Source organism: Heterodontus francisci, chromosome 6 (assembly GCF_036365525.1).
Source record: "Heterodontus francisci isolate sHetFra1 chromosome 6, sHetFra1.hap1, whole genome shotgun sequence".
NCBI classification, from domain to species: Eukaryota; Metazoa; Chordata; class Chondrichthyes; order Heterodontiformes; family Heterodontidae; genus Heterodontus; species Heterodontus francisci.
The window spans coordinates 52,460,724-52,483,333 of NC_090376.1; the positions used below are offsets into that span (position 1 = coordinate 52,460,724).

The window sequence follows — 22,610 nt, forward strand, 5'->3', positions numbered from 1 at the left end:
TTGCAGCATGGCTTTGTGAAGGGGAGGTCGTGTCTCACTAATTTGATTGAGTTTTTTGAGGAAGTGACAAAGATGATTGATGAAGGAAGGGCAGTGGATGTTATCTATATGGACTTCAGTAAAGCCTCATGGCAGACTGGTACAAAAGGTGAAGTCGCACGGAATCCGAGGTGAGCTGGCAAGATGGATACAGGACTGGCTTAGTCATAGATGACCGAGGGTAGCAGTGGAAGGGTGCTTTTTTGAATGGAGGGATGTGACTAGTGGTGTTCCGCAGGGATCAGTGCTGGGACCTTTGCTCTTTGTAGTATATATAAATGATTTGGAGGAAAATGTAGCTGGTCTGATTAGTAAGTTTACGGACGACACAAAGGTTGGTGGAGTTGCGGATAATGATGAGGATTGTCAGAGGATACAGCAGGATATAGATCGGTTGGAGACTTGGGCGGAGAAATGGCAGATGGAATTTAATCCGAACAAATGTGAGGTAATGCATTTTGGAAGGTCTAATGCAGGTGGGAAGTATACAGTAAATGGCAGAACCCTTGGGAGTATTGACAGGCAGAGAGATCTGGGCGTACAGGTCCACAGGTCACTGAAAGTGGCAGTGTAGGTGGATAAGGTAGTCAAGAAGGCATACGGCATGCTTGCCTTCATCGGTCGGGGCATAGAGTATAAAAATTGGCAAGTCATGCTGCAGCTGTACAGAACCTTAGTTAGGCCACACTTAGAATATTGCGTGCAATTCTGGTCGCCACACTACCAGAAGGGCGTGGAGGCTTTGGAGAGGGTACAGAGGAGGTTTACCAGGATGTTGCCTGGTCTGGAGGGCATTAGCTATGAGGAGAGGTTGGATAAACTCGGATTGTTTTCGCTGGAACGACGGAGGTGGAGTGGTGACATGATAGAGGTTTGCAAAGTTATGAGCGGCATGGACAGAGTGGATAGTCAGAAGCTTTTTCCCAGGGTGAAAGATTCAGTTACTAGGGGACATAGGTTTAAGGTGAGAGGGGCAAAGTTTAGAGGGGATGTGCGAGGCAAGTTCTTTACACAGAGGGTGGTGAGTGCCTGGAACTTGCTGCCGGGGGAGGTGGTGGAAGCAGGTACGATAATGACGTTTAAGAGGCATCTTGACAAATACATGAATAGGATGGGAATAGAGGGATACGGTCCCTGGAAGTGCAGAAGGTTTTAGTTTAGGCAGGCATCAAGATTGGCGCAGGCTTGGAGGGCCGAATGGCCTGTTGCTGTGCTGTACTGTTCTTTGTTCTTTGTTCACTTTGTGTCCCTCCCAGATGTCACAAGAAGCTTCATTGTTTTAAAAAAAAATGAAGTGCAATTACTTTTGAATGGATTAACGGTGTTGCCAATTTACTCAGTAAGGTTTCAGAAACAGCAAGATGAGTAGCCTGTTTTTGATTATGTTGGTTGAGGGAGAATTCCCAGTCTTTTCCTTTTGCGTTGTAAAGTGTGATCTTTTTCGGTCTACCAGATCGATGGGAAAAGACAGTCAGGGGCTTAGTTTAAAGTCTCATGGGAGAGGTTGCAGTTCTGACATTGCAGTACTCCTTCAGTACTGCAGTGAAGAGTTAAGAGCATTTAGTTTTCATTTTGGTTTAAATGGTTTTGCACCATCACTAAGACCACGTATTTCCACCTCAGTAACATTGCCCAACTTAGCTCATCTGCTGTTGAAACCCTCATTCATGCCTTTGCTACCTCTAGACTTGACCATTCCAGTGCACTCCTGGCTGGTCTCCCACATGCTCACCCCGTAAACTTGAGTTCATCCAAACTCTGCTGCCCGCTTCTTAACTCGCACTCAATCCCATTCACCTATCACCCCTGTGCTCGCTGATTTACATTGGCTTCTGGTCAAGCAATGCCTTGATTTTAAAATTCTCATCCTTGTTTTCAATTCCCTCCCTAACTCTGTAGTCTCCTCCCCACAACCCTCCAAGATATCTTCGCTCATCTAGTTCTGACCTCTTGAGCATCTCCGATTTTAATCATTCTGTCGTTGGTAACCGTGCCTTCAGCTGCTTATGCCCTAAGGTCTGGAATTCCCTCCCTATACCCCTCTGCCTCTTAACCTCGCTTTCCTCCTTTAAGAAACTCCTTAAAACCTACCTCTTTGACCAAACGTTTGGTCATCCTGACCTAATACCTCCTTTATGTGGCTTGGTGCCATATTTTGTTTTATAATGCTCCGGTGAAGCCCCTTGGGGCATTTTATTACGTTAGATGCTATATAAATAAGTTGCTGTTTGAGGCTGTAAAAGCAGTGATCCTGGTTCCGCATATTGTTTTCTTTTGCTCATGCGTGTAGCTGTAAATTTACAGTATTAGACTTGTATGACAGCTTCAGCATTTCTGTTAATGATTCAAAAAATGTATAGCTAGGTTATAGAATGCTTGCATTTAGTGTTTGCTGATTTTCATATTCAATGAAGACTGAACAGTCAATTGTAATGAATAACTTATTTTCCCCTTCCCACAGGCACCCCCATCCATGGTCAGTCACGAACAACGTCAACATGCAGAACACATATTCCTGTCATTTAGAAAATCAAAGTCGCCATTTGCAGTATGCAGACACATATTAGGTAAATCTGCCCTGTTTCTGTCTACTTAAAATTAAGATTACTAAAAGTCTGATAATTTTCTGTTTACTGCTTTATAAATCTTTTTGTAAGTTTGCCTATAGCCCAGAGGAAATTTTCCATTCATCAGTTGTGAAAACATACTGAAATGTGTGAAATAATGGAGCCTCTGCTTCAGAATTTTTTTTTTAATGGGAGTGTGAAATTTGATATTTTTTCTCTCTCCATGTGTGTCTAGCTGAGCCATACACCTGCTACAGTATGAAGGGTTAGGTAGGCATCCTTCTGTCTGCCTTCTGCCATTGATGATCTTCTGCTAGTCATTAGATGTAGCCTGATAACTTCCCCATTGCTTTTTTTCTTTCTCCCTACCATGGCTAGGCACATATCTTTCACTCAACAGTTCTCCACACCAACATGGCTAAGATTGGAATGTGGCGAGAGTTGAATTTGTTCCTCCGCTCTGCTGTAATAGATTTGCTGCTGCAGCATGTGTAAAGACTTTGTTTCCATCAACGTGTAGCTATGTCTTTGAATTTTGAATACTGCCCGCAAGTGTGAATTAGTATTTGCTTTTTATATATCCCATGGGCAATAATATTGACAGTTCTGCTTGTCAAATGTTATGATTTAAGTTCACAGAAATACTAAAATGATTTAAGCTAGTGAACTGACTAGTTCTGCTTGCTGTAAGATCTTGTGAAATAAGTTTTATCTCATCTTGAAACTCTTACAATGCACTTTGAGTTGGAAATTATTTGTGCGGTCACTAGGATGACTGTGGAAAATAGTAAAATTCATATTGGTACAGTAGCAGTTGCTGTTCTGATATTGCAATTAAAGCACATCGTTGGAGCAAAGAGAAGGGACTTGCACCTGACCTGGAAATTCTTGGCTGACTCTATGAAATATGAATTAACCAAGTGGAGCAACTGTTAGTTCTGTGAGTGAGACTTTGAAGTTCGATAAAACTAAATGTACAGAGCTTCAGATGTCAAATAGTGGTAGATCTCAATCCAAGTAACTGTGCATAGGGCCATCAACAATGAGTTTGTTTTATCAGCATAATTTAAAATGCTTTTGTACACTATACTTTAGGAAATAAGTAATTTCTCTCCCCTACCTGTGCTCATCTGCCATATCACTTCCTGACTCAGCTGATTAATGGCCTTGCCCTGAGTGTCCACTATTGTGGTTCTGTAGACATCTGGTAGAAAGGGTATGAAAATACTGAATTTAAGCGTGTGTTCAGTTTTCCTTTGTACTTGGGGCAAATGGCTTCCTCGGCTGTCTAGCTGAGAATGGCACCTCCCATGTGAGGAATTGTGGATGTATACCTGGGACGCAACATGTTAATGTGGTTCAATTCCTGCTATTCTCATTTCCTGTTTTGGTATAAATATTGATGCATATTGCAGTTCGTGAAACATTTCCCACAGTTATTTCTAATGTGGAATTTGCCAGTGTTATACAATCCTATATAATTAATTGATTATAAAAAAGATGATTGTCTGAATTTTTTTTGCTGTCTTTACAGAAACAAGTAAAGTTGACTACGTTCTTTTTCAAGCTGCCACAACCATAATGGAAGCAGTTGTGCGTGAATGGGTACTCTTGGAAAAAAACAGCATTGAGTCGCTACGGACATTCCTATTAACTTACGTCTTACAAAGGCCTAAGTGCGTACTATGTAAATTGGGTCTTGGGATATAATGAGAATTCATTATTAAAGTAGAGTACTCCAGCAGTTGTCCGAAGACTTTCACAAAATAGTTTTTCTTATTGTTGGAAGTGTTTTGACTTCAGAAATTCTGTTGTAGTTAAGTGGTAAATTCAAGTTTACAAATTATATTTGAGACTGCCTATAAGAATGTGTGCTAGTAACTGCTATTCGAGAAAGTTAAAAAGGAGAGAAAATCAGATCATGCTGTGCAAATTACTAATTAGTTGTCATCCTGATCTATCTCTTCATAATGTTACCAGAAGATGGAAGATGTAGCAAGTGGTGATCTGATGGAATCAGATTATATTTTTGGAAGGAAATTTCTGTGATGCTCCAGCATTCCTGAAATCCATTAGGGTTACAATGTAATATTGAATCAAAATGATGTCTTTAAAGTTAATCCAGTTTCCATAAGGAGAAGAATGTGTCTTCAGTACTTCATAATATGTTCAACAAACGGCAGTGAAAATGGTATTAGCCTATAGTATTCCACTGGCAAACGATGGAAGTGTCTCCTAATGAGGTAAAATTTGGTGTGTGAATTGTCTTAAAATGCATTTGCTGATGGAAACTCTCTGTCACACATTGTACTCTAACATTGTATTATATTAGGAATTATTCAAGTATGTTACCTGAACTTGATTTTTGATTTTTCCTTTTGTAGTCATGTATTTCTGGTTTGTTTGGAGTATGTTTCATATGTGATACATGCTCCAATTGATTATTATAAGCCAAGCGCAAGTAAGCAGTTTATCAGGTAACCATTAATTTGAGTCTGTTTAGTGAGTTTTCTTTTAAGCATTAAGCCAACAAATCAGAGTGGATTTTATTTCTGGGGGCCTGCCAATTTAATGCTCAGTTATATCACAGATCTTACACTGCAGCAGTGTGGTCTTCAGACCACTCCGAAGACCAAACCTGCAACTACCAACGTTGATCTGGTATCACAATGCAGTTGGAACCCCACCTGAGAAAAGTAGTCCCAGTGCAATAGTACTATTGGTACATTGCAGTTTTAAAAAAATACTATGGATTTTTTTTTAAACAAAACCCTCAGTTTTAAAAATTGTTAGAAATTTAACTGCCAGTTAAATTTCTCTTATTTGAATACATGTTTGTAGAGCTTTGCCTTTTCTCCTTTCTGTAGTAATTTGGTACAGATGTCAGGAAGTATTCCTCGCCACTGAGGATGATCTCCAGCTGGAAGAGTCATTGAAGCAACTGTACTCATTTAAGAAATGACTAGGTGCTGTAATGAATTGGTACTCTGGAAAGTTGAGAGCAAATAAGCTGAAGGACCATTCATGTGAATTTCTTTTAATATACAGTTCTTTTGATACATTTGATACATTGTTGATCATCGTTAATCAGGTTAATGGTATAATCTGCCATAATTTTCTCTTGAAAGTCGTTAATGTTTTTGTTGTTTCTTTATAGCCTTCAGAAATATGTTCGAGAGCAGATATTATTAGCTGTAGCAGTAATTGTAAAGCGAGGGTCATTAGACAAAACCATTGTCTGCAACAGTATCTTCCATGAAGTCAGCCACTTAATAAGCAGTGGTAACCCAGCAGTGGTAAGTACTCATTGATGCCTTTTGGTTTTTTGCATTGTTGTGGTTATTGCTACCTTTGCTAGTGGTGCTTTATTTTTGTGCACTTCTGTCAAAACGCAGATGGTTTGACTTCTGATTATTGTCTTTTTCTGTCCACCAGCTCTCTGCTTGTAGCTCCTGCAGGGGCAGGGAGAAGAAAATCCAATATTTTCTACATTTGGCATTAATTTCCAATTGCCAAAAATTGAATGTGGGAGCAATATCCTAATGCATTCAAGATGAAGAATTGGTGGAAGCTCTACAACTTCTTCGCCATCTCCACCCAGTCCTCATTGTATCCAGCTCTTCCATGAGACCCAAATTCAACCCTTCCAGCCCCAGCTGCCTCTCCTATCTGACATTGTCAGTTGTTCACCTTGACTTCATCTTGTTTTAGCTCCCAGATATGCTCTGGATGGGTGCAGCTGCAATAACACTTGAAGCTGAACACAGTCCGTGCCCTTGCTGATGACCTCAATGTTCACCGCGTCCATCACTGGCACATGGTGGCTACAGTATGTAGAACCTGTAAGATGGACTGCAGAAAGTCACCAAGAAAGGTTGCTTGGACAGCATCTCCCTTTCCCTGCAACCTTTCGCACCAAGAAGGATGAGAGAAACAATGTCATGGGAACACCATCCACTCCAAATTTCCCATCAGGTCTCACCATCCTGACATGAACGTATATCGCAAATTCTTCATTGCTGATGGGCCAGTATTTTGGAATGTCCTCCCCTAACACCATCGTGGGAGCACTAGCATCACGAGGACATCAGTGGTTTGTGGAAAGTGTCATCTCCGGCCATATGTCCCCTCTGCTGCTCTATTACTGGCCTATTTCCCATTCCCTGCTGCCTCCACTCCACCATCAACAGTTGCTCCTTCAACAGCTCTGCCACCATCCTCTGGAACTGTCCCGCTCTGTGTCCATCCCCCTTAAAATGCTTCGAGCCTTTTCTATATATGAAGAGCGCTCCAAAAATGTAACTTGTTGCTCCCCCTTCTTTGGCGCTGTTCTATCGCCCACCCCCCGCAAAAGTACTGTTATCGCTTTCCTTGCTAAAACACTCATTTTCCACTCTACTGTCCTCTTCAACTACTCCATCTTGAAACCCCTCCCCTACCCCTCCCCTTTCTCAAATACCTGAATATGTAATCGCCACGCATATTAACGCACCGCTCTTTCCTGTTTGGGTCCCTTCAATCTGATCTCAATTCCGCCCATAAACTCAAAGATCGCCCTGGTAAATGCAGCAAATAGTATCCTATAAGACTGCAACTTTGGTGTTTTATTGCTTCTTGACCTCTCGATGGCCTTCGAGTGGTTCAACCAAAGCCTCTTTTGCATTGTTCACTTTTGTGACGTGATTGCTAGAAGGTTGTATTTCTGTTTTTTCCAACGTAACCAGTGCACTATCTGCAATGGCTTTCCCTCCCTTGTCTACTCAGTCACCTCCAGTGTGCCCCAAGGTTCCATCTTTTGTCCCTCAAATTTTTCTTTTAATATTATACCACTTTGTTCAAATATTTGAATTTAGTGCTAATTTTCAGCTGCCAGTCATTGCCAGTACACTTAGTAAAATTTTGTACTATAGTGTTTACAAGCATCCAGTGGTAGGTAAACACATACTGTTTGCCAATGGGACATGCTTGATGGACTTCAGTTTTTCCATGATAAATATATTTGAAGTTAGCAAAACAAAATGTTTATCTTTTAAAGGGCATTAGAATATTAACTTTGCATCACCCTATATGGAGGAGAAATGAGCATTATCAAAGCTTCTTCAAAAATAACTTGCTGACGGAAGATATTCTGATGTGTTCCTTTCAAAAAATGCTTGGAAGGATCACTATTCCAGGTCTCCTCGTAAAATACAAATGACATGGGGGACAGACCTGGATATTTGCTATTCTACTGAGCAGAATTGGCCTTCCTAATTGCGTGCTGATTCTGCAATACCAACATCTTAAAGGTCATCACTGACTGTTTTATTGCCAACAATCTTGTGTCTCAATACTTTGATGCAGAATGGTACATCAGTGTATCATATTAGTTGATGTAAAAAGCAGGTGATATGTACTGTATATTATTCAACCTAATGTTGGATAGTCTCGAAGGAAGTAATACCATATTAGATAGGAGCAGACTAAGAACCACTACAAGAAATACAAAGACAGGTTTGGAATGCATGAATGCAAGAGCACAAAGTATGGTGAATAAGGTTGGTCAGCTACAAGCGTAAATAGTTGTGTGGGATTATGATGTAGTGGCAATAACGGAAATGTAGCTTAAAAATGGTGAGGACTGGGTGCTTACTATTCAAGGATACAAAGTATTCAGAAAAGATAGGGAAGGAGGTGGAGTGGCAGTACTGATTAGGGAAGACATTGTTATATTGGAAAGAGGATGTCCTTGAGGGGACAAGGACAGAATCCATTTGGTTAGCTATCACGCTACTTGGGGTATTCTATAGGCCTCCAAATAGTGAGAGTGCGCTAGAGGAGCAAATCTGCAGGGAAATCTCACAGATGTGTAAGAATTATAGAGTGGTGATATTGGACTTTACCCAAATATCGATTAGGATAATGTTAAGAGAAAGGAGGGGAGGAATTTCTGAAATGTATTCAGGAGAAGTTCATTGACCAGTATGTTTATCGTCCAACTAGGAAGGAGGCATTGCTGGATCTGGTCCTGGGGAATGAGGTAGACCAAGTGTCTGTTGGGGAACACTTGGGTGAGAGTAATCGTTATTTTATAAGGTTTCGATTAGTAGTGGAGAAGAGCATGGAACAATCTAAAGTTGAACTTCTAAATTGCAAGAGGGCTAACTTCAATAGCATGAGAGGGGATCTAGCCAAGGTGAAATGGAACCAAAGACTGATGGGAACAACTGTAACTGAGCAAAGGTTGATCTTTGAGGAGATGATGTTTTAGGCACAGGTTAGGTACATTCCAATAAGAGGGAAAGGTAGGGGAACCAAAGCCAGGGCTCCTTGGATGACGAGGGAGGTACAGAATATGATGAAATAAAAAAGAGGGTGTACGATGCATGCCAGGTAAACAGTGAGGATGGTACCAATTGACTGCAACAGGTCATATATAGGCTAGCAGAATGAGCAGACAAGTGGCAGATGAAATTTAATACAGAGAAGTGTGAGGCGATGCATTTTGGCAGAAGGGTTAGGGAGAGGCAATATGGACTCAGTGGCACAGTTTTAAAGGATGTGCATTAACAGAGGGACCTGGGGATTCATATGCATGGTTCTTTGAAGGTCACAGGACATATTGAGAAAGTTGGACTTCATAAATAGAGGTATTGAGTACAAAAGCGGGGAGGTTATGCTGATCCTTTATAAAGCTCTGGTTAGGCCACAACTACAGTATTGCACCTAGTTCTGGTCACCACACTTTAGGAAGGATGTGAGGGTCCTTGAGAGGATGCAAGGGAGATTTATCAGAATGGTTCCAGGGTGAGCATTTAGCTATAATCTTAGTTTGGAGAAGCTGGTGGTCTCTTTAGAGCAAAGGAGGTTGAGGAGAGAGGTGTATGAGATTATAACAGGTTTGGTTCAGGTAGACAAAGAAAAGCAGTTCCCATTAGCTGATGGTACAAAGACTAGAGGGGCACAGATTTAAGGTTTTGGGCAAGAAATGCAGCGGGGATGTGAGGAAGAACTTTTTTTTTTCCACACAGCAAGTGGTACTGGCCCGGAACTCGCTGTCTTCAAGGGTGATGGAAGTGGCGACGATCAATGATTTTGAAAGGAAGTTGGTTAGGAACTTGAGGGAAATAAACTTGCAGGGCTACAGGGATAGAGCAGGGGAGTGGGACTGGCTGGATTGCTCTACAGAAAGCTGGCCTTGACTCGTTGGGCCGAATGGCCTCCTTCTGTGCCATTATGACTCTGAATGTGTAGCTGAAGTCAGATCTGCTTCAGAGGTTTGGATTCCACTCCAAGATCGGAGTAAATATTTCTGCACTCTTTCCACATAGGAATTTGCTATGAAACAGCTGCACCAAATGGAAGTTTACAACTGTAATATAAAAGAGACTTTTGAGCATTTATCAATGATAATTGAAATGTACCAACTCCAATCTACACTTTTTCCATAAGCACAGTAACTTTACTATTTGAATAAGTGAAGTATTTGATGCTGGAACAGACGTCTCCTTAAAACAAATTTCCTATTACATCTATAATTGACAACCATGGTTATCATAATTTTATTAATTACTTTGTCAAATTGGGCATTGACTATATAAAGGTATTGTCATCTTATCACCAGGAGCAAGAATTTCCACTGAATACTTATATGTGGCAAAAATGTAAACGTGTTTATAAATAATGGGGTTATAGTTTTGTTACACTGCACGTAGGAAATCCACCAGCACCATATTTTGCCCTACACCCCGCCCCAATTTCAGGTTCTCCGTGTCTTAGTGGAGAATGAATGTAAGCTGATTTTAGATTTGCTTATCACAAAATTAACTCTCTTGATGGCTTTTGCTGATTTAAAAAAAAAAGCTGCTAACGAGTTCTGGCTTTCAAATTGAAAGTGACAAGATTATGAACTAGCTACTCGTGGCTGTGAATCAACCATAGTTTTCACAGAACCAATTGCTTTATGAAGTGTGTTGCATCCGCACAAACTTGATGAGGCATTGTCCTTTTGTGCCTTGTTAGAATTTGGCTCCTATTCTGTACTGAAAAGATATAACGCTTGTGTATCTTTATATTCTGTGACTGGGGCCTGAATACACTTAGACTCAACTTAAGCTACCAAGGTCAAGGTATTATTCATGAGTGGCATTTCTGAACTGAAATGTTGCAGCTGACCCAACAGCATTACTTCAGCTGTTGTGTGCAGCTGTATAAATAGAAACACACTGGTAACATACTTTCAGTGTATAGTGATTAACTAGGTAGGAAGACGCACAGCAATTTCCCTCTAGACATTGGCTTCACAGACAGCTTTGAACATCAACACTTCTAAGGACCCCACCTTGGCACCATATGGTCTGGGCTTCTAGCCAGTCACTTTGAAGTTGTAACAATGCTGACAATGATCTTGGGATAAATCTACAGGGGGAGAGGAAGCATTGAGATTGATTCAAAATTGTCATTCCAAGAATGTACCACTTCTCCCCCTTGTTGCGTGACTAATGCATAATTTCATACATTGTGTGGGCAACATTAAAACTATAACAAAGCCATGACACTTTTTCAATCATCTTGTACACCGCTGCATTACCTTTATAAATTACTAGGAAGGAGCAATTTGAAATCTTTTTAGTTTTCTGCCAGTGTCTATTGATTAGAGAAAAATTGGAACATCGTGTATTGAAGTACAGATGAATTATTTGTAGGATTGGCATTCATAGGTGCAGACACGATGGCATGAATGCTTTTTTAACACTATCCAGAGCTCCCTTTGCTTCAGCTGTTGTTTTTGCCAACTTTGTGGACGCCTCTCCCTTTTCCAGCTCTTAAGTGCCAGCAAGTGTTTTCAGCTCTTCTGCCTCTGGTCACCACTGCAACCCATTCTCCCTCTGTTCTATTTCAGTAGTAGAACCTTCAGCTGTCTTGGCCTGACACTATAGAACTCTTTTTTCCCTAAATCAAGCTGCCTTTCCATTCTTTGAAAGACCTTCTCAAAACCTATCTTTCGACAATGCCTTTGGTCAACTCCATAATCACTTTTTGTTTTAACTTTTTTAAACACTGTTATGACCAGATGAGAAAGAGGTCTAGGGTTCCCTTTCAGCCTCCACCTGGTCTTACTGTAACAGGGTTTAATTTTTAAACACCCCATGTTTTCAGCTCCCCTTGGTGAATCCTTGTTCACTGCTTTCCAATTATAAGGTAAAGAAGCTAGCATAAAAAGGCTTTCTTCGGTTTAAAGAAGAAAAGTTGAAATTTATTAAACTTAAACTCTAATTCGGTTAATGCCTACGGATACACGACACACCCACACTAGCATGCACATGTGATACAGACGGGCAGAAAGAGCAGAAGAAAAATAAAGTGGAAAAGTTTGAGGCAATATCTGAAGAGGGTTTTTTGTTGCTGTGCTTTGAGCTCGCTGTAGAGTCCTTGATTGTAGGTAGATCTTGCTTTTCGTTGGGGCCCAGCATTATTCTTCAACCTTATTCACAGTAGGAGACTTCTCTCTCTTGGGGTTCACGTGTCTTCAGTGGATTCAGAGGCTTGTGAGAAAGAGATGGGAGCAGACAGGAGAGGCTGTGGCAAGCCAGCTAGGAGAAGTCTTTTCAATCCAGGAGCAAACAGCTTTCTGCAGGCTCTCAGTTCAAACTCAATTCAGAAACCCCGGTTGCCAAGCAGGTTAGTCATGTGACTAACTAGTCTGACCATGTCTTGACTCTGTGTATTGCATGTCAGGGAATGGTCCATTGTCCTTTCCAAGCACTGTCTGTTAATATGCAAATGTCTTTTTTCCAGCCAAGGTCTGGCAGTCCTTGAAATAGACCTTCTCCTCTTCCCAGCAACAATTTGAAATATTATGTTCATGTGGTGAAATTAATAATGCCTCATCCTTGGCAGGTGGGGGTCTGCATGACAACATCTTGGAGCAATTACTACATTGAAGACGCTAATGCAAATTATTACTTTCTTACTGAATTACAGTTTCACTATTCTGTCTGTGACCGAGATGCAGCTTTTGACACAGTGGATCACACCACCCTCATCCAACGTCTCTCCTTCATTAAAAGCAAAATACTGTGGATGCTGGAAATTTGAAATAAAAACGGAAAGTGCTGGAAATACTCAGCGGGTCAGCCAGCATCTGTGGAGAGAGAAACAGAGTTAACGTTTCAGGCCGATGACCGTGCATCAGTTCAGATGAAAGGTCATCGACCTGAAACATTAACACTTTTTCTCTCTCCACAGATGCTGCCAGACCTGCTGAGTATTTTCAGCACTTTCTGTCTCCTTCATTGTCCAGCTTAATGACTTCCTTGGTTCCACTCTTAACCTATTTAAATATGGTCAGACGCAGTCCAGCATTGGTTTCCCTTTTCCGCCCTTGCACCATTATCTCTGTAGTTTGCCAAAGATCAATCTTTGCCCCCCCCCCCACCCCCTCAACTTCCTCACTTTCATGCTGTTCCTTAAAGACTTCATTGAAAATGTGGTTTGCTGTCTCCATCATCTCTCTTGCTCCCTCCACTAGCTTGGTGGAGTTAGATTGCTTGTTTGACATCCAATCTTGTAAGAGCAACAATTTCCTTCAGTTAAACATTGGGAAGACCAAATCCATCATCTTCAGCCCAGTTACAAACTCTGAAGCCTCACCACAGATTCCTTACCCCTCCCCAGACATTGTCTCAGGTTCAGCCAGTCTGTTCACAACAGTGGCATCTTATTTGACCCTGAGCTGAGCTTCTGACCCCAAATCCTCTTTTTTTTTTAACAAAGATGGCTTACTTCCACCTCTGTAATATTGTTCATTTCCCCCCATTTCTTAACCCATCTAATCTCCAGATTCAACTATTTCAGTGCTGTCCTGGGTGGCTTCCCACCCTTCATCCTTCATTAACTTCAGCTCATCCAAAATTGGCAGCCATCTACCTGTTACCTTTCACCTATCACCCCTGTGCTCGCTGATCTATATTAGCTCCCAGTCCCTAAATGCCTCAGATTTAAATCCTTTCATGGCCTTGACCCTTCTTAGCTCTTTAACCTACTCCAGCCTTTCAATCTTTTGCAGACTCTGCATTCTTCTCGCTCTAGCCCGTGTGCACTGTACCGCACCAACCCCCCAACTTTTGTGTCACCAATGATAGTTGTGCATTCAGCTGACGAGGCCCTATTGGTTCTGCAATTCCCTTCCTAAACCTTTCTGTTGTTTTCTTTTGAGACCACCTTTAAAGCACACCTCTTTGACCAAGCTTTTAGTCACCTCTCCTAATATCTATTTAGCTCTGTTATCTATTTTTGTCTGATTAAGCTTCTGTGAAGTGCCTTGGGATGCTTTCCTACATTAAAGGTGCTTTATAAATGGAGTTTGTTGGTTCTTCTGATAACTTGCCCAACAGCAATTAATCATGAGAGACCTGAAAGTGCCAGAAATACTCAGTAGGTCTGGCAGCATCTGTGTAGAAGGAAGCCGAGTTAATGTTTCAGGTCTGTGATCTTTCATCAGAACACTTCATGTGCTATTCGTCCAATGGGGTTGTCATATGCTCCGATGTCCATACATGCACACTTCTAGCAAGGGATCTCTGGATAGAGGTTAAGACAAAGAAATCTGTCTCGCTTTCCCTTCATGCAGGACAATGACATCAATTATAGTGTCCCAACTGCCATTCTAGCTGAGATCTATGAACTTAACTTATGCCGTGGATCTCTCCGTAGTTATTGATTGGATAACCTTACTAAGCTGAATGGGGCAGTGTTATCTCTTTCTTGTAGCCTTGGTGCCCAAACTTATTAATAACTCAGCATTTATATTCTTAGCAAAATTTTCTTTCTTGTGAATAGTGATTTTTTGGGGGGAAAATTTGAATCTCGAGTTAAATTGCCCTATGTGCTGTATATGTCTGGTTCAATTTCAACCTGGCTCAGATGATCACACATATACCTCTGCATGTTGGGGATTTTGGTTAGATCCCTGATCCAGAACTTGAGTTCATAGCTAGGCTGACACTCCAGTGTTATACTACCTCAGTAGTTGCTGTCTTCCAGATGGACATTAAAGCAGTTGCAGATACAATGATGGTATTCAAAGAGCCTGGTGTTCTTCCAGTAGTCTCGTCAACGTTTCTCTCTCTAACTAGCAACATGAACACAAGATGATTAACTGGTCACCGCTGGGATATTGCTATGCACACAATGACTGCCATGCTTATCTACATAACTGTGGTAACTCCTACTGAGATGTGCACATTTTGCTTTCCAATTTCCAGTTTGCATTATAGATGAAACCCAGATAACATCTGTCATACCAAACCAGTGCTGATCATGCCTATTTTATAGAACCTCTGATCCAACGTTAAATATTTCTTCAGTTATCTTTAATGAAAACCATACAAGGTCAACACAGCCCATTCCTGCATTTTTCCTAGACACATTTGCATATTCTGGGAGTCTAACTACATATGTAAAAAATGATTATCAACTGTATTTTATATGCCGATTTACTTCCTGAATGAGTAGTTTAAGCAGGAGCTTTTATTTTACCTAAGGTTACGAGCCAAAATCCCAAACAGTGGCTTACTTGAGGGCTGCTACTCACACTATAAGGGAACTGCATGTTAATTTTTGAAACCGAATGCATGGTGTATATATCTAGAGCAAGTGTTGCACATGTTGTATTGCGTTCTTGCCATGCTTTTCCCATCATGCTATTTACATCACATCAGCCAGGCCTGCTTAAAAACCTTCCTACATTAGAACAGTGACGGCACTTCAAAAGTACTTCATTGGCTATAAAATGCTTTGAGATGTCCAGTGGTCGTGTAAAGTGTGATATAAATGCAATCCTTTTTTTTCTCTCGAGTTGTTCTAGCTCTTTCTTTATGATAGGTGGCACTATGGCACTGTTATCTACAGCACCCCTTGCCTGAAAGTCAGGAAAGTTAAGACTATTGTCTGTTGCTGCCTCTGGCATTTCATTCTATCTGTTTCAGGCTTTTACCACTGCTTGACCCTTCTCTCCCTCCTCCTTGCCTCTTACTCCTCTAATCCCCTCCTAAGCACTATTGCTTCCAACACCCTCCCGTGTCCCCCTGCATCCGCCCCCCACTGCCTCTTCCCCTTTCGTTCAAGCTCTTGGGACTTCCAGGAGGATGATGCCAAAATGCACTATTGAAATATTTGTTGTCCATGAAGATTTATTTAAGTTGTAGCTACTGCAATTGAAATTTTAATATTACTTGAATTTGTCTTGCAGCAGACATTGGCCTGTTCAATCCTAACAGCATTATTGAGTGAGTTCTCAAGTTCCACTAAAACAAGCAATATTGGCCTCAGTATGGAGTTCCATGGGAGCTGCAAAAGAATGTTTCAGGTAAAGTTTGTGTGCCGATATGCATCTTTATAAAATTAAATATACTATATCTTTTAAGAAATAATAAAACTAAATATCTCCGTGGACAAACCTTTTATGTCTGACCGTATTTGAGTTGGACCATTATCCCTGACTTGAGATCTGAAACTTTTTGTAATGACTTTATCCTTGAATATTTAGTACAGGTTGCACGTCCAAAATCTGGCTGTCCGAAAACTGGACATTTTTGAAAATATTTCATTTGATATGTGAATTAAATGAAATTCGGACTTATTGCCCAAATACAGGGACAATTCTGCTAGGTGCTAATTCCAGTTCCCGTGCTGCGAGTCGACCCGAATGACTATCGCCTCACCCAAACTGTCCAACCTGAAAAAATTGTACATTATTGGCCTGTAAGGCAAAGTAGGACAGTGCATTAGTTCCCAGCTGTACCATGGGTTGCATGATTTGCACCAAGTTCAGTTCCTTGTCTTAACTGTGTGCCATTATGGAAAGGTTCCATGTGGAGACGAGACATTTTCCTGCAAGGAGGAGGGAAAAATAATGAGAATCATCCTGACCAGCCTTTCTGCACTTCTTCATGGCTTATTTTAAATTGGGAGAAGCGGACTGCTTACTTTCTCTTAGATGGTGTAAAGAACGATGAGACTTGGTGCAATGGGAGGCAAAATCTTTCAAAATGGTAGAAGTTTCAGCTTTCTCGTGTGTCTCCATATTTTATGGTAAGTCACACAATGGTACTGTATTAAGAGGAAGAGCAGACCAATATACTTCTCCAATATAGAGATGAAGGAAGTTCTAACAATCTACATACATTTAAGAGGATAGGCACTTGTCCAAAATCCGGGAAGATCTGAAATCCAGCATGGTCTTGGTCCTGAGGGTGCCAGATTTTGAACATTCAACCTGTAGTTATTTTTAAAGCATTGCATTTTAATACTTATTGTCATGTAGCATTCATCCTAAGATAATCACCAGGCCAGGGTACAAGTGTACAGTGGACTTTGGTCAGGGTGCATTTGTCCCCTGGACGACTTGTCTTTTCACTTTGTTGTCTTAACTGATATACAGGCATGTCTGGAAGCTGCTGCAACAGTGACAGAAAAACTGAGCTAGGCCTGAGAAGGAGCTAAATGTTTTAAATTGACTAGTAGGAAACTAAATAAAGGTCAGGAGAAGCTGGAGTGACCTTGGCTATCTTATCCTCTAATGGTTTGGAAATATGATCATATAAAGAATCACTTATTGGACGATGCCAATCAGCCTGTCTTGTCTCTCCTGCTGGCTCTTGATGCTACTGGAGTTATCTACTGTAGTTATATTTTACTGCACTTCCCTTGTACCTTTTATTTTCTTATGGAACGATCATGTACTCCTATATAGTCTTGTATATTGTGTTTTAACTTTTCATGTTCATATTCCTGAGAGAATGTTTTACCAACTCTTCATCTCCTTCTCAATCATGTAGCCTGTTTTTGGAGATTTCATTTGGAGTCCCATGTGTTCTTATGGTTATTTGGTTTTTTTTGGGTACAGTTCTGTAAGTGCCAGTTACCCTCTGGCCCCTCAGCAAATGACCATTGTTTATTAATAAGCCTTGCATTTGAATGCCAGAAGACTATTTAACCACAGGCTGCATTGCAGGAGAACCCAGTCCCATCTTTATTTGATGTCTATGTGCACTTCCAGCAGGATTGTTAATTAGCAATCAGAAAAGAGAACCCTGCCTAGTTTTTCTGCCCTGAGCTCAGGGGGCACCAAGGACAGTTGCAGTTCCCTCCTTTTATCCTGGCTGAGATCAGCTAATTCAGCACAAACCAGGGAATGGCCATTGCAGTGTCCTGTTCTGTATAGCCCAAACATTCACTTGGTTGATTAGGTTAGCTCCCTTTCCCATGGCAGCTGATCCACTGGGGGAAGGCGCTAGCCTAATCTACTAGAAACTCTAAAGTACTGTCTCCATAATGCTGCATATTGCCTAACTGAGATAGGAATGAATGAGAAAAGAGGGAAATGCATGCAGAAAACGAACAACAATTTAGCATTATACTTTTACATGCAAGCACAAACATGTCAGACTTTAAAAGCAGTTTCCCAATGATGCATGTTCTTTTCATCTTTACTATATTTTCTGAAAAAATTATACATAGTAATGTGCAAGCAAATAGACAGGATCACTATGGTAGAAAATGTTTAAGCCTAGCTTTGTGAAAAAAAAAGTAGAATCAAAATACTTTTATTAGTATTGAATTTAACTAGATCATGTGTGTGTTTATTTTTGTTCCTGTTACCCAAAATACAGGAAGATGACCTTCGCCAAATATTTGTTTTAACGGTTGAGGTGCTTCAGGAATTCAGCCGACGGGAAAACCTCAATGCTCAGATGTCTTCTGTGTTTCAGCGTTACCTTGCGCTAGCTAACCAAGTCTTGAGCTGGAACTTTCTTCCACCAAATTATATCCTTTCTTAAACTTCATTTTTTTATTTTGTGTGTTTGGGGGTGGGGGGGGGGGGTGGTATGTGGTGGGGGAGTGGAAGACGTATTGTGTTCATTTGTTTGTTTTGTAATTGGAGGGACAATGAAGGTTGACTGTGCTTTAGAGGATTTTTTTAAAACCCATTTTGGTTGCAGTGAAGTGCCACTATCACTAAGGAGAGAAAGACGCCACCTCTAAGTGATACAAACCACAAAGTTCTTGAGTGAAATTTCTGTTCTGCACTATTAGTTGATATCAGCCACAGTGGCAAATGGACACTGCAGTTGACCTCTGCAGCCTTGGCTGGAGAAGGGTAAATGATCTGGAGTCTCAACTCCAGATTAATGATCTCCGATGGATTTTTTTTTTGTGTGAATAATTGGGTGAGAACAAGATTGGATTTCACTGTCATGGCCCCTTCCCAAAATCAAATAATCAGCCAGCATTCAAATCTGAAAATAGGGACTTGGGTGGAGGGCAGTACCCAAGCAAGCAATCAATATCTTTAGGAGAAGAGAACAAAAACAAATTGGAAAAGCAGAGGAGAAAACATGTAAATTCCACAGGTTGGCATTTTTTTTCATTAATGATTTCATTTGGTTGTTAACCATTTTAATAGTTATGGTGATAAAAAACCTATATCACACAAGATTGAAAATTACTTAAGTGCACAGTCAAAATTGATTACTATAAAATGTTGGATTTATTAAGTACAAAATGTCCAGGTCTAGCACACAGTAGAAAAAATGCTGTAGTCCCTTACCTTGGATTGCGCTATTATAGGCAGAAATTATATGGTATCTGTTAATATTGCAACCTCGTTTAACTGAGTAACTAGCTATTGCGAGTTCTTTGAGAGTTGTTACGAACTAAATAGCATAGTAATCCTATAGTGCCAAAATTGTCATCAGTACATTAGTATGAATTGTCTTACTAAAAATAACAGGATGTGACTGCTAAATATTGCGGCTGGTTAAAATAGGGCCAATAAATCTAACTGCTTTGAAGAGATCACGAGTTGTCTCGTGCAGTTCTGATCATTTGAGGTAAGTGAACATGTTAAGATTTGATCATTTTGCCTTTAATTCCAAATTGTTATGATGTCTGTAATTTAATACCTGTTCACCTCATTACTTTGAAGAATGTTTTTTTTTCAACTGTTTGACTAAACCAAGAAACATGACTTTTCTGCACGTGAACAGTTGTCTAAAGTGATCATGGAGAATTTTCACATCTTTATTACATCCCAGACATCCTAAGTGACCTTTGTTGTTTTATTCAGCAGTTGGTATTCAGGTTAAATATTGGTTGTATGGATCCAAATTTCATTTTAAACCATTTAAGCAGAGCTTTGAAAATAATTATTTCTGATTCTTCTTTTGATGTTTATGGGGCATGGGATTTTGTTTTAACTTCAATTCAATTTGTAAAATATGCTGAAACTTTAAGTGCGGTTATCTGTGGTAGACGGTTATAGCTTGAACTATAATTTGTAAAATAATTGCATTTGAAATGTTGGTGTAACTTGTGACTTAAAAGGGTGCAAAACTACTGTCATTTAGACTACTACCAGCATTCTTGGCCAAATGAGAGCTAGATTTTGCCAGAGCACAGTGAAATCTATGGAATGCCTCCCAAGTCAAAAGAGCCAAACAATGCATGAGTGCAGCAGGCACAAGCTATATATAGGTGTTCCTTTCAAGTGGGATGCTCTTCAGCTGTGCTTTTTTTTTAAATTATGTGCACTTCACAGTTTTCTCTAAACGTATAAAGTAATTATCACGTAACTTCAGCCAGGGATAAAATTTGCCAGACCTCCAGCAGCAATAGTCGAGATATTGCTAATAGGTATGTAGGATTTTTACGATATGTTTAGATTTCCCAGCACAAAATCAGTTTGACTTCAGAGATTAAAGCCTGATCCATTTGAAACAGCATGTAAAAATTAATTTTTGTATTCAATAAAACATAGTTATATCTTTTTTTAAACAGTCAAGCAGCAACTTTGCATTGTTCATGTTGAATAACTTTTAGTGGAACTAAAGTATTGATGTGAAATTATGCTGGTCATTTGACAATCTTTTTAAAAATAAAAAAATTGCTTTAAATTTTAAGTCAGCTAAAAATAATGGCAATCAGACAGGTGTAATTCTGCCTTTTGTTCTTGTTGCTGTGTTTGTAGTGCTTGTGTGTTGCCCAGTCTTTTATACCAAAATGAAAATCCAATTATGCTGGCATATCTGAGATTCCATGTGTGTGATTTTGTGCTACTTTGTGCTTTAAGTCTCTGCATTTTGTAACAACTAAAATACATTAAGTAGCTTTTGTGTTTTTCAATTGAGAACAATCGCATTTGATTCCAAGGTTTATCCAAAAAGTATTTAAAAAGGATTCGTTAAAGATGGCCTTTTGCCTTCCTTGAAATTACAACAAAAAAGTTACAAATGTTGAGTCTGCACATGCTACAAAAAAAAGCTTGTGTTTATATAGTGCCTTTCACACCTCAGGACATCCCAAAGTGTTTCACAGTCAATTAAGTAGTTTTGAATTGTAGTCATTGTTCTAATGTGGGAAAATGTGGCAGACAATTTGTGCACAGAAAGCTCCCCAAAACAGCAATGAGATAAATAACTAGACCATTTCTTCTTAGTGCTGATTTTAGGGATAAGTGTTAGCTACTGGAAGAGCTTCTTTGAATAGTGTCATGAGAATTCATCTTTTCTGAGAGGGCAGACCAGTTTAATATTTCATATGAAAGTCTGCATCTTTGAAGGTGCAGCACGCCCTCAGTAGTGCACTGAAGTATTCGTCTTGATTCTGCGCTCAAGTGTTTAGAGTGGAGCATGACCTCTGACTCAGGCAAGAGTAGCACCACTGAGCCAAGGCTGACACCTGTTGTACGTACATTTGCAGCATCAAAAGAGTGCCACAGACTAACGACTGTTTAAAACCTCAGCGAATATTAGAAATGGTATTGGGGCATTTATGGAAAAATACTGTACTATCACTCATAAATCATGACACCTGTTAATTAAAGCTCCTGTTGCGGTCCCCCGCCCCCCTCCCCACTGCCGCTCGTCATTTCAGATACTTTGGTCATCCATGTGATCATATCACAATGGAATGCCACATGATTGTAATCGAACTTTTATCTTGCGACCATTCGTGGGTCTTGTTTCTGAACAGTTAAATGCTTTTATTCCTTGGCCTCATGCTGCAGTTATTCCATGTATTTAACATGGCTTAAAATTTATTTCCATTACATTCTCCCTCTGAACTCATCTTAGTTGTAGCTAAGAAGTATTTTCCTCCAGTAATGCTCCTCTATTGACCTTGACTCCAGATAACTGGGCAGGCATTATATAGCTATGTTTGAATCCTCCCAAAATGTGATGTTAAAGCCAACAGAATCCTGGCGGGAGACACTTCTGGACAGCAGAGTTATGGATCTCTTCTTTACAGTAAGTAGTATTCTAAAACTATATGCAGTAATTGTGTTGAAGACCAGGAGAAGCTGTACCATTGTAATTTCTGCATTATGTTTGTTATTGATCATGTGTTATGGTAGAATAGGTCTTCCCCACCCTTGAGAGGTTTTTTTGGTAAATTATTTAAATATTTGCATACTTTTGCAAGAAATTATAATGTGGTAGTGTGTTTTTGTTTGTGTATCTTTTAGGTTTGTTCCAGAAGATGTGTTGTATATGATGCTAGATGACACACACAGCTAATTGTGCCTGTGAATGATAGATTGATGCTAATTTTGTACCACAGCTTACTTGGTAATCTGCTATACCATTATTATTTAGACAAAAACAGTTCAGTTTAAATCCTGTAACTTTTACTGCACGATACAAATGTGAAGTAGTTAAAAAATGTCATATTAGATTCTGCAGTGTTCTCTTTTACCTTGAAGTGCTGAACTGTTAATCCCAAAATTTAATATAGCTGCTAATATAATCAGCTGAGAAACAGACATTTAGTCAAAATGACAACCATTTCTTTCCGCTTCAATTACTTCACTGTTTCCTGTAGGACGTGCTGCACCATTACCTGCAAAATTTACAGAATTACTACTATTACTGCAACACAAGTGTCAAGAGTACTTCAGGGACAGAATAAATCCGAGCTGACCAGAATGTTCAGAAAAAAATATATACCTTGAGACTCCCGTTG

The 22,610-nt window shown here is 40.0% G+C and overlaps 1 protein-coding gene across 5 annotated transcripts in view; it reads left to right on the forward strand.

The window, feature by feature from the left end:
- The window catches only part of xpo4 (exportin 4), a 173,956-nt gene that overhangs the window by 60,970 nt on the left and 90,376 nt on the right, over positions 1 to 22,610 (forward strand). For 3 of the 5 annotated variants that reach the window (XM_068033652.1, XM_068033655.1, XM_068033654.1), the window contains exons 2-7: positions 2,501 to 2,606; positions 4,141 to 4,282; positions 5,764 to 5,902; positions 15,838 to 15,954; positions 18,260 to 18,413; positions 21,783 to 21,895. In XM_068033652.1, the coding sequence (XP_067889753.1) occupies positions 2,501 to 2,606; positions 4,141 to 4,282; positions 5,764 to 5,902; positions 15,838 to 15,954; positions 18,260 to 18,413; positions 21,783 to 21,895 (771 nt within the window). Of the gene's footprint in view, positions 1 to 2,500; positions 2,607 to 4,140; positions 4,283 to 4,339; positions 4,850 to 5,763; positions 5,903 to 15,837; positions 15,955 to 18,259; positions 18,414 to 21,782; positions 21,896 to 22,610 lie in introns of those variants that run through there. The other 2 variants (XM_068033653.1, XM_068033656.1) reach the window with 2 other exon arrangements.